Source organism: Pyxicephalus adspersus, chromosome 9 (genome assembly GCF_032062135.1).
Source record: "Pyxicephalus adspersus chromosome 9, UCB_Pads_2.0, whole genome shotgun sequence".
In the NCBI taxonomy this organism is placed as follows: Eukaryota; Metazoa; Chordata; class Amphibia; order Anura; family Pyxicephalidae; genus Pyxicephalus; species Pyxicephalus adspersus.
The window spans coordinates 28,276,957-28,289,547 of NC_092866.1; the positions used below are offsets into that span (position 1 = coordinate 28,276,957).

General features: G+C 33.7%; 1 protein-coding gene across 1 annotated transcript; it reads right to left on the reverse strand.

Annotated features, from left to right (window-relative positions):
- Window positions 1–676: 676 nt before the first annotated feature.
- Window positions 677–10,947, reverse strand: LOC140338319 (uncharacterized). Its single transcript, XM_072422502.1, has 7 exons — window positions 10,912–10,947; window positions 9,694–9,771; window positions 7,830–7,850; window positions 6,259–6,318; window positions 5,994–6,170; window positions 3,811–3,971; window positions 677–2,267 (listed from the first exon to the last, which is right to left on the reverse strand). Exons 2-7 carry the CDS (start codon window positions 9,731–9,733, stop codon window positions 1,881–1,883), a joined length of 846 nt encoding a protein of 281 aa, XP_072278603.1. The 5' UTR covers window positions 9,734–9,771; window positions 10,912–10,947; the 3' UTR covers window positions 677–1,880.
- Window positions 10,948–12,591: the final 1,644 nt, after the last annotated feature.

Below are 12,591 nucleotides of genomic sequence, written 5' to 3' on the forward strand. Positions count from 1 at the left end.
ATACAGAGCTCCCACTGAGTTCTGGTAGCCTGTGACAGCTTTAGATTCCCAAAGCTGGCACAACACTGGTAAAGTGCTGTTTTTATCAGCAAAATTATTGGCACATTTTTGTTCACCTTGCTCAAAAAAGTGTCAGTCAGCTGACATGTTCATCACTTTTATAATCGATCACCAGGTCAGTGTACTTGTGTTTTCTAGCTATTGCACTATTACCACTGAAATCATATATTGACAATCAGTATGACTGCTACTTAACTAATCACCAGAAAGTGGTCCCCACTTTGATAGTTGAAATGCCAAAGGACCACAGTAAAGATCAGAGGTGTTTGTTTCAAACACCCTGATTGCCACTTTTGCCATGATCACCAAATTTAGCTGGGTCACTACTTTTCCTGTGGTTACACATTCCAAAAATGAAGATCATGAACATTATAGGAATTAATTTGCAGTGCCAAGAACCTATTCATAATGGCTATATAGCCGTGTGCTTGGCAAGCATGCACTCAACATGAAAAATGATCAATGATATTATGTACTTAACATGTACAATGATCTACAATGTTAAGACAGCTTACCATTTCTAAATGATAAAAAAGAAAATTATAATGAATTATATATCCATCTGCAGATCCATATATTCAAAAACTATCCATTACTATACAACAGCCATTTGTGATCATTTTAAATTTCTTTATTGTCCAATAACCTTAATTACAGAAAACAGAAAATTGCAAATAATAAATATATGATTGACAACAAAAAAGTGAATATATACATATGATTAAACAATCAATAAAAATTTACCAGTCTGACTTTCCACTGCCCACTTAATGACATGCTTTTAAATGTATAGAAGACTGTACCGTCCATCATTAAGTCCTAATATCAGTGATGTAGTGAATGAGGACAGCAGGCTGACAGCAGAAAGACCACTGTCATTTTAAAAAACACTAAAGACACATATATGTATACTACAAATCTCTATTGTACAGGGCATGAATGGAAAAGTTTTAATAAACAGGTTTTAGAGTAGTCTATAACCTACCTTTGTATGATTTTTGTTTTTGAATTCACTGTTTGGCCCAAATCTATTGATTAACTTCAAATTGCATACACAATCTTCATACTGCAGATTGGTACAGAAGTTGGAAACTGGTGATTATATATATTTTAAGCTTCAGATGATGTAGTTTTAAAGTTGAAAAATAAAGAACATCTACAAAATGCAACTTAATAGCCTGTAGGTGATGTTGTCTTGATTTAAAATTAGAATTTAGAGATCCAGAAAACTCACTAAAGTGATCAATTTCACCTACTGTGCTTGTATACTGTGCATGTTTTCTGTACCATATCTTCATTTGACCTTTCTGCCCAATGCTTGCAAAAGGCACTGAACAATCTTTGTAAGGAATCACTTTCTGGTAATAAACCTATTGTTTCTCATATGTGATATTCTCAATTTATTCCTAAATCTTTTATGACTATAATAAAAGTGAGGTCAAGAAATGGTGCAATACCATAAGAAGCAATACCATAAAAAGTCTCCACCACAAGTAAAGTGTGATTTTAATAACCATTCATGCTTTTTTATATCATTCTGAGAGTCTAATCACTGGTAAAAAAAATAGAGTACTTATCAGGAAAGATACATCAGATGAACTAGTTTAACAGTACACAACTAAACTGGTATTTGCAAAGCATTTTAAATAAACGTTAGTACAAAATTACTGTACATTTTTTACCAGTTTATGAGCATTTATTGTGATGCTAGAAAAATACTAAAATCCAATATTTATGGTATCCTGCATATATTGATGTCTCATCAGTGACCACTGTAATCTAGATTTCATTTAAACATGTTCTTATGTCTCCTCTGGTGCTCATGCTTTTGAGGCACAACACTCTAAACACTTGCAGCAATTTAAACAATTGAAACAACTGCTGCACTGGATGCTCTTACAACATTTCTGGCAGCAGCAGCAGCAGATATCTGAACATAGAGTGGTGCAGGACTCTAGGCATTGACAGGTTTTGCTGCAATCTAGGCACTGACAGTTTTTGCAGCAATCTAGGCACTGACAGATTTTGCAGCAATCTAGGCACTGACAGATGTTGCAGCAATCTAGGCACTGACAGATTTTGCCGCAATCTAGGCACTGACTTATTTTCTCACAATCTAGGCACGGACAGGCTTTGCAGCAATCCAGGCACATGGATTCTTCTAAGCATGGACAGCAATCAAAACAACTGAAAAATTCAGGGATACACTGAAATAAGATAAAAAAGCAGTCAATGATTTGGGACTAAATAATGCAAAATAATTACACATGCAACATAAATAAATAAAAAGCACATCAAATAGATCAAAGTCATAATATTTGTTGAATTTCTAAAAACTCATGCTTTGAATGACAAATGCAAATATTTTTAATACAAATAACATGGATATTATAAATATATTATATTATATATATATATATATTATATTATAAATAAATAAAAAAAAACAAATACAAGGCTGTAGCATCCTTTTAGACAGTGAGATTGAGGCTTCAGTAGCCTCTCTCTCTAGATGCAGCCGAGTTCCACTTTATATTCTGTTGAAATATTTTACAATTAACTTGGTTGGTTAAAATGTAAAACAACTTTATTTTTTTCTTTTGTTTCTTACTTTTTAAGTTTTATAAATAGGCCTCAGAAACATTGGACTCTTATGTTTAGAATTCTGTTTTTAGAGGAAAGTTGGTTTTCAGTAAATTGGAGTAGAACAGTATGCAAACAAAGGTTTACTTTACATAAGGATTTGCTGGTGTTAGATTTGTAGGAAGGTATTTTGAGGGTTAGGGGTAAGGTTACACGGAGAGTTAGCTTGTTGGGGATCTAGAACCAGGGCATCCTTGCCTGTGCCACAAATTACCGGCATTAAGCTTCTAGCAACAAATTTATCAATATGATAATCTATAATCTCCAATTTATTAATCCTTTAAAAGTAACTGACTAACTAAAAGTAACTATATTAAAATATTGATCACATTTACAGTAGCTATGACTACATTTTATTATTTTTCCTATACGTCAATAACATTAATGGTGTTTTGATTCTCTCCTAAAGAACAAACTTTTTACATTTTTTAAAGTTCCTAATTATTTTCTCCTAAAGAACCAAAATAACAATACTGCAGTTTACTAGTCACAGGATGAGGTAACTGTATTCATTTTATTAGTTTATTCTTTTTTATTCATGGGGTCATCCTGTCAGTAACAGATTTTTGCATCAGGTTGACAATGGTTTTGCATCATACTGCATTATTGGAAAAGCAGCATTATCACACTAACAGGGGCGGGACTACAGAACATCCTCCTCTTCTCCAATATCATAATAAAAATGTTTAGTCCACCTAGAGAACTAAGCAAAAATAAACTTCTGGTAACTGGTAACAGTAAAGCATGCGCAGAGTGCACAGTTAAGTACAAACAGTTAAGTTACCTTTTTGCAGGATCAACAGGTACTGGTTTTATGCTTATTGGTCAAATATAATAAAATGCTTTCGACTATAAATTTAACAAATAGGAGCAAATAAAATGCATTTTCTGTAAGATTTTGTAAATATTCTTAAAATTCAAATAAATATAATAATGAACATAAGGATAAATTCAGGTAGTTGCAAGTTTTTTGGGTGAGTAATTATAAATAAGGTAAATGACTAGTTGGCAAATCTTGGGTAAATATGACATCTGACCCTTTATGAATAGGCCCCTTGGTCTCCCTGGTTTAGTAAAATGTTATTTTAATATAAAATAATTGCTTACTGAATTCTTGCAGAAGAAGCAAGATAGCAAAATGCCGATGATTCCAATTCCAATTAAGATCCACTGAATGAGCAGGATGGAGAAAACGAATAAATACATGTGAGTATCACACCTAATTTTTGACGGGTCAACTTGATAACGTCTGAACACCCACACGCTGCCTGTAAGAATTAGAACATTTTAACAGTCCATTAAATTGTGCAATATAAGGTCTTCTGTAGACCTAACATAAGTCCAGCAAGCATTTTAACAAATACATATATATCCATTATACCATTTAATTTATTACAAATATATCCATTTTATTATCTATGTAACCTAGAGTAAAGAGTGAGTTTAAAGGCATTTTTATAGTGACACTTTTCAAGTTACAATTGTAACATTTACTGGAATTTACGTGAAAATCTACTTGTTGATCCACATTTTGATAATTTGACCTCTTTTTGTTATCTGTATATCAGACAATAAGGTAGATGTATACATTAAAGACTCACTGCCCAAACCTAAAAATACTTTAACCCTACAATGTTTCTAGTTGGTGTAGGTGATGCCACATGTTCTCCTTGGGAAGATGGGTGACTGCAATACCTTCATCCTTTTGTTGCAAGTTTAATGGTTATTAAACTGCAAATTAGAGCAAAGTGAACCCACCTAGGGGTTGGGAAATCTGCAGTGCAGAGAAAAATTATTACATAGCAATTTAGTACTTTTTGCAGGCCTTTATACTTATTTAGATGGATGTGCACCAGCATCTAGCACAAAATTGGCTCCTGCTCATATGGGCATTGGAAGAAATATCCTTAGGCAATAGGCATGATTTATTAAGGCTTTCCAAGACTGGAGGAGATAGATTATCATGGGAGAACCTGGGTGATACAGCAAACGCGGAATAGATCTGGTCCAGGACTGAAAACATTTGCATTTTTTTTAGGAATCCAGGTTTGTTGGATCACCCAGGTTCACCCATGATAGTCTATCTTTTTCAGTATTGGAGAGCTTAAATAAACCCGGCCCAGTGTTTCATAATCCTGTGAAATACTGGACCGTGGAGTTAGGTCAGACGTAGTCATAATTAAGTGGTACTTTAGCCTTGATCAAAATTAATCCGATTGGATGTGCAGTAAGCAAATATATACTACAGCTTTGGACAAGATCTCAGTTCAGCAATGGCAAGTACATGATGTTAGGCACAATGCTGCAGTAATGCATGGTAATTACTAATGAAATATTGACTTCACTGTTTAAAGTAGATTGCTACATAGACTGAGCTTTAGGGGGTAGCTTTGTGTGTATGTGTGTACACAGAAAACATTATTTTGTTATGGAAGGATTAGTGGGGCATTTTTCTATTTATTTTTGTGGAATATATACTTAATTAACCAGGTTGATAATAATATTTTTAGTATATGTCTCATGTAGACTAAATTAACACAATACTTTCTTGTAAGATTTGTGCATTTTTTTTTTGATTTGTCAGTCCACCTCACCAAAGTAGAAATATCTCTATAAATATAATACCATTGATAACTTAACACAAAATAACACTGTGTATCATACTTTAGTTTAGTGTTTCTTGACCTTTTTTTAACATGGGGGAACCCCTTGAAATAACGTTCAGGTCTCCTGCTATAATTGCTATACTGTATTCACAGCCCAGGGTCCATTAGCTTGGTGGTCAGTGGGTAGAATGTCTCTTACAAATACACAAAAAGATCACTGGAGTCGGTAGTAAATGACCTGAGAGGCACAAATTCCTCACTGCAAAGAAACCCCAACCTCTGGAGAAACCCTTGTTCAGAAACACTGCTTTAGTTATAAATTAATATAAATGTGATCTGTTCATGTACAATATGTATCATTGCGCTTGTTGTGGTCCAGGTTAATTCATCAGGATTCCTTTCAGTTGGTATATTTCTGTATATACATGCAGATCAGCATAATGATTGCAATGCAAATTATAATCAAACCATTAAATATAATAAGTTAACTATGTAAGATAGTTATATACCATAGCCAACATGCCATTGCTGATCTGAATAAATATTCAGCTTGCTAGGTTGGTATTCTTATTCTTTACTAAAAGATCAGCTTATATCTAGACAACTGGAATTCATTAGAATTAGCTCAGCAATGGCAGTTTACATAATTTGTCAACATAGGCCCACTGTAAAATATGTTCTTACCTGCAATAAACCAGGCAAAGACAAAAAGAGCAATAGGAAGACCAAGGATCTTTCCAATGGTGGGAAAGAAGCATCTCAAAGGTAATAAAATCCAGTATGCAAAGCTGAAGGCTCCCGCAACAACCATATATATTGGAATAAATCGCTCCTCAGGACATTTAAATATGTTCATAGCACCTAAAGGTAATAAAAGGAACATACACATTTAAATGTATGATAATAAATGCCTAATTACAGAAAATATGTACATATCAGACATTCTTACCTACTACGATGAACGCCACTCCTAATGCAGTCCATGTTAAAAAGACTATGGTTTGTATCACTAGAGAAAAAAAAAGCCATTTAAAATATTGTTGGTCCATGGAACTACATATACATACAATACTTTTAAAATGAATGTCATTATACTGTATGCTTGTTTTTAAATAATAGTGAAACCATTTTACCACTGCATATGGGACACAAAACCTTAACACAGGGAAATCTGAATCTGTGCTCACAAAAGCAACATAGTTGTTGAATGGACAATGCTACTTTTCTTGCCAAACCAATGGGTTTATTACCCTGAAACTCACTGATCAGTAACAAATACATATCTTAAGGGTTTTTCTGTAACTCTAACTTCACTATCAGCATGCTTCTTTTGGGCCAGTGACACACTGAAACTGGATCTCGGTGCATTTGTCCAGTGGGCTTGTAGAAAGATATGTTGAGTTAGTGGCCTGATGTATTTTGTCTTCCAGACATTAATCCATGCAGTATACACAGTCAAATAGTGAACATTATATACTTTAGCTACCACCATGTTTAGACCTGTGACAACAGTGCCAGACAGAGGGAAGTCTTCTAAAAACAAATATCTATGAAACTCTTGGATATCATGTGATCAAATGACCATTTCTAATGAAAGTGTATGCTTTTATGATGTGAGAAGGCATGTCTGTATTAGAAATACCTATATTTTACCTTGAGCATCAATACATTGATAATACCTATCTGTTACCGTGAGCATCACCATGACACATTGTACATTTTGTGCATTTAGCCCATACAAGTTTGTCGCTGCCTTTACAAGGCCTTTAAAGCCCCCTAGGCCACGATAACTAGGAAACTATCATTTTTGCAAGATCATCTGCAATGGCAGGCCATTCTTGGTATAGTTTTCTTTATTTTGGTCTGTAAAGCATCTATATTTTATTTGAATTAAAACAAAAAGCTAGAAATTGACAAGGATTCCAACTTTAAACAATACGATTGATTACATTAAAAAAAACTGTTCTTTATAATTGTAATGCATGTGTACACACTGCCATTAAGGAATACAACAACAACAAAGTTGAATACTTTTGGCCTAAATCATTCACATATGCAAAAATAGTTCCACATTGACACAAACAACCATTATCCTCTTTAGTAATTTTGACATGTTTCATATGCCCTAAAAATCTACAAAATACAGGGCATGCATTGCAAGCATTGCCTTTTCTTTCTTTGCTGCCCCCAATAACCTCTTCCCCACATAAACACACTTGACTTACTGGCAAGTTTTGCTTTTAAATGACAATAGGAGCTGTAAATAATATCAGTTAGAACAAGTTGTGGGGCAGTTGTTGTACATCCGGTAACACATTTAATTACTGGTGGTTGTTAGGAAGTGCTCCCAGCTGCTAAAAGATTACCCTGATGGATAACATTAATAACCAGGCAAATTAACAATGTCACAAAGATAATGTTTGCTTGCACTGGTTGTTGACCCATCAACTAGTGTATGATTACCTTCATTAATATACTTTATTATTAGCTTTTTTTAACAATTGTGTTTGTCATACTTACATTTACTTAAACCACAGTAGCCTACAATGTGAAAATAAAACAATATTAAAATAGAGTCCTCAATAGTACTATAGGGTACATGGAAATCCAGTCAAAAACAATTTTACCTCATTATACAGTTCCAGAATATTAGGTAAAAATAGTGGAAACATATGGAATTAGTACAAAACAAATGTGAGCAGACATTACCTAATTGTAAACCACTTGAAACAGAAGTTTGTAAAATTGTGTGAGATAAGAAACATGAAAATGTACCAATATAAAGCATAATACATCTCTAAGAAAAAAAGTAATATATTCTCATGTATGTTGCCATATAATAGAAAGGCAGAAAACCTAATTACATCCAATGGTCCAGCAGCTCACCCTATGACAATCATCCAACCTATTTCTGTTCATTATTTTTGGCCATCATTATTTTTTGTGACCGCACCTATAGAGATATGAGCCATTAGGCCAATATCAATAAAGAAGCTTATCATAAGAGAATGTCAGGAATGCCAGGCTTGAAATTCCTGTATGTACTGGTTTGATGTCCTAATTTTAATGACAATTACAGGACAAATAAATGCAATTACCCGCATAACTAGTAGCAGAACATCCTTTCCACCTGTTTTTTCTTTGAGTGAATAATGCCTAACCAAAAATGTTTAATCATGATCAATTATCTCATATTCCTATCACACGTGTCAAAAAATAAAAAATATGGTATTTCATTTCAGAGTATGTTTAAATTTTCTGAAATAAAGGAGCCCATAAGCAATAGGATTTTGTAGAACCATCCACTGATATTTTTGTTTTAATCTTTATCCGCAAATCTCTTCCTTAGGCTACACACTCACGTAGGACAATTGTCACTGGAAACAATCTCTCATGATATTTTCCGGTGATAGCTGCACAAGTGAGCGCTGTACGCACAGCACTGTTCTGCTCTATGAAGAGGGAAGAGGGAAGACGAGTGAGCAGCATCATGCTGTTCTCTCCTAAAATAATGTAGAGGTAAATATGTCAGATCCTTTCCTGAGAAAGCATGACTGTTGGTCTCGGGCGACAATAATTTGACATGTGTACGCAACCCAGGTCTCATCTGATCAGGAAAGCCTCTGGCAAACTCCAGGGGCTTTATTTTTATTAATTTTCATTTATACATATACAACCAAACAACCATAACTAAAAGAGAGGGGGGACAGAACACATAGGGGAAACGGAAGGGGAACACTCATAATATTAACATTATTAACATTCATAATGTTAACAACTAATGATCACATAGTCAGCCAGATATATTGGTGATATACCATGTAGAATATTGAAACATTTCAAGAATCGATTTGCAGTCCGAGTCAGTAAAGGCATAGACCAAAAAGCGAGTTATGGAGTCATCGCCCTACATTTTAGTATCCAACATCTCTCTATGAAACAAGGTCTTCAGGGAGGAGATGACTTGTTCCAAGGGCTCTATTTTTTAAATAAGGAATCTGACATTCCCTGGTGAGAATCAATTACTGACATTGAAACACAGGGCCGTAGCTTTCCACAAGGGAATGTTTGAGGTCATGTCTGACTCCATATATCTAAATAGTGGCCCACTAATAGTTTTTCACATTTATTTTTCCAAGTAGGCAGTGTTATTTCTGTTACCTAAATTTTTGAAATTCTAAATTTTCAAAATACAATAATGTACAATAACCTCTAGCAGCCAAATACATTTCATCTTTAGAAGGTTAGTGAAGAACAAGCTGACTGGTTTTCTTGGGGCTAAACCTTTATTCTTTTTTTCAGATCTGTTTAGCAACAAATATAGCCTGTTATAAGCAAAATACACTACATTCTACTTTCAGATGTTTCAGAGTTAATTACTTACCACCGCATGGTTTACTTTGGGGAACATCATCTCCTGCCATATTGCCTGCTGCAGAGCACTTGTCTCTTTTTTGTTTTTCTAAAGAAAAAAGTATATTAATAAGAACGTTTAATAAAGGCGCGTTAATCAAATTTTTGTATTTCTTTTTCTGCCTACCACAAGGTGGCAATATTTCATGAACAAAAAGTAAGTCATTGGGCACAAAAAAATAAAAGTATATGTAAAAAAACTGCAGAAAAAACGTGCCTTTTTTATTTTATAAAAAGGCTGAACTATAAACAACCCAAGGATAAACAAGTTAAAGACATTACAATTCCCCTCATGGGCAATTTCACCTATGGATTTCCTTAACAGATATATACCAATTCCTTTAAACTATAATGGGTTTTTTTATACCTTGTGTATATGCATTTCATTCTATGTTCTCTCCAGATAGTATTTTGACCATTTTAGGCTGACTGCATCTTTAGATTGTACTGAACACTTTCTAAGGTTATTCTCAGTGTACTGCACATTGTGTGCCAGTGAGGCAGTAGCAAATCTAGTTTTAGACTTTGACTTCATGTTTGAAATTATGAGCACTAATAATCAATGTGTTTTGGTGACTGGTGGCTGAGGAGAAGCAGATCCAGTTTTTAATCTGAAGATTTGATAAAGAAGGTTTTTAAATATAAAACATTCATATGTTGAAGCATATAATATAAATACCTACCAACATATCACAGCACTATTACAGAGGCTACTAACCTAATTGTATGTTTTTAGTCAATAAATATTTGCTATAGTACCTTACCTAAACACTGAAGAAGACTGTAATGAATATATGTTGCACAGTTACTTGAAGTACAAAGAAAAATGTTGTATAAAAAATATTTCTAAAATGTTGTGTAGCATAGTAAACTTTTAAATTCGTACAACTAAAATAAAACTAGAAACCGTTGTTAGAAGTTAAACCCTCAATGTGCTATTGTTACCATCTTTATATGTATGCCACTGAGTAAAAAACAAAACAACATACGATAACCTAATGTATAGTCCCAAACCAAAGCTTTTAACTTTGCCAATGCCACATAACAAACTGAGATACGTTATCCAAATTTAAATCCAGATGCTCACCACGAAATGTAGCCAAAACAATGACAAAAGTGTCCAAGTAACTGTATAAAACTAGTTCAAGCTGTCCTTGTTATATATTGAACAAATATATAAACACAATACCTTAAATGATGTTCTGGATAACTCCAAGTGCTTACAGGCTGAAATGATTACAGTTTTCAAATGAGTTCTATTTATATTAATGCATCAATTAACACTCCTCTCATTTACAATGGTATGCTAATACTTCTGGCATGCTAAAAATCAGTAATTAATTCACTCACACAATTCCTGGTCGCCTCATTTTTGTTTGAATGATCCAATGAATTCCATGTGCCAGCTACAACAAATGCTGATGTACCGAGTCATCTTTAATATCCAACAAACACATGGTTAAGAACAGACTTCTAATATGTCAGAACACACAAAACATGTGACACGTAGATTCAAAAGGGATTCACCATTATTCTATCCTAAGAATAGCAATCATCACTGCCCTGTATGTTCTGTATAATACAGGATATAACTAAAGCAATAGCAGATCATAGTACTATGGAGCCCACAGGAACAAAGAAGCCAATACTGTACAAATGTATAACAATACCCAGTCAACAATAATATTTAGCAAATAAAAAGTTTTATAAATAATATATATATACTGTATAGTTATAAAGTATGACTATGTAACTAAACTATATATGTAACTGACTAAAGTATGGCTATAATGAGCTAGGGGGTTTATTATGGACCACAAACATTTATTGTAAGTTTCTGGCATGTGGGCCAATGTATATCAATTTTCATATAGGTACAATACTTTTTGGCAGTGTACATTGTAAATCCTATGTAGCTTTCAAAGTAACCCAAACTAAGAGAAAAACAGAAGTTTGATATTGCTGATGTCTTTGCAAATGCTTGTTGCATGGCTGTTGTGCTGATCCAATTGTTTTAGTACTTTCTGTTTTACTGATTCTAAATTTAGTGTTTTGTCTTTGCATGTTATTTTAAGGTCAGCAACTAAAAGTATTACAATATTAAATATGCCAAAGTACAATTTTTTTCTTGATGTCTGCAGGTCCTTTTCTTTCAGCACAGGTTTTCTTAAGCCACAACTTTTGAAATTTGGTTAAATTTTAGTTGATATTTTTTGATTTCAATGTTCCAATAGCAACTGTCTAAACGTGAATTTTCTCTCACACTAAAAAACATTTCTTTCAGTTTTTACTCCCTATAGGGCCCTGATCCAACCTAAACGCTTAACCAGATGCCAAAACTTTCTTTTCTTTTATATTTTAAAGAAGTTTTGCAAAGTCTTTACCAGTGGCCATACTTACTGTTGCATAGAAGTTTGCTCATGTAGCGACATATTGCATCTTTTTGTGCAGCAATATTGTAAACCCAGATCAGCTTGGTAACACCCCCCAGGGAAAGTATTGATGAGATGTGAGGACTAGGAGCTAGTCTGTAGGAGACTAGCAGTAAATATGGATAGGCTTTTTTAATATAATCTTCTAGAAAAACTAGAATTATACCTAAAAGTCAAATTCCAGATACATTATTTTTGTAATAATTTGATTGGCGTAGGGTAGGGGTAAAACAATATGTCACTGTTTGTGTGTACATATTGTATATGATTGGTAATTATTTTTACAGTTGTTTGCTATTCAAAACCAGAGAGTCCTAAGGAGGCAAAAGTAGAAGTATTATAATTACCAAAAAAGTGTGACCATTTCAGAAAATAAATGCTTGAAGAAAGGTGAAGAAGTGTTTTGTGAGGCAATGTGCTATGAAGGATAACGTGAG

Coding starts and splice junctions, on each gene's coding strand:
- LOC140338319 (XM_072422502.1), bottom strand. CDS start 9,733: ATGGCAGGAGATGATGTTCCCCAAAGTAAACCATGCGGTG. Junction 7,851..9,693: donor CCAAAGTAAACCATGCGGTG/GTAAGTAATTAA, acceptor TTCACATTGTAG/GCTACTGTGGTTTAAGTAAA. Junction 6,319..7,829: donor CTACTGTGGTTTAAGTAAAT/GTAAGTATGACA, acceptor TTTTTTCTCTAG/TGATACAAACCATAGTCTTT.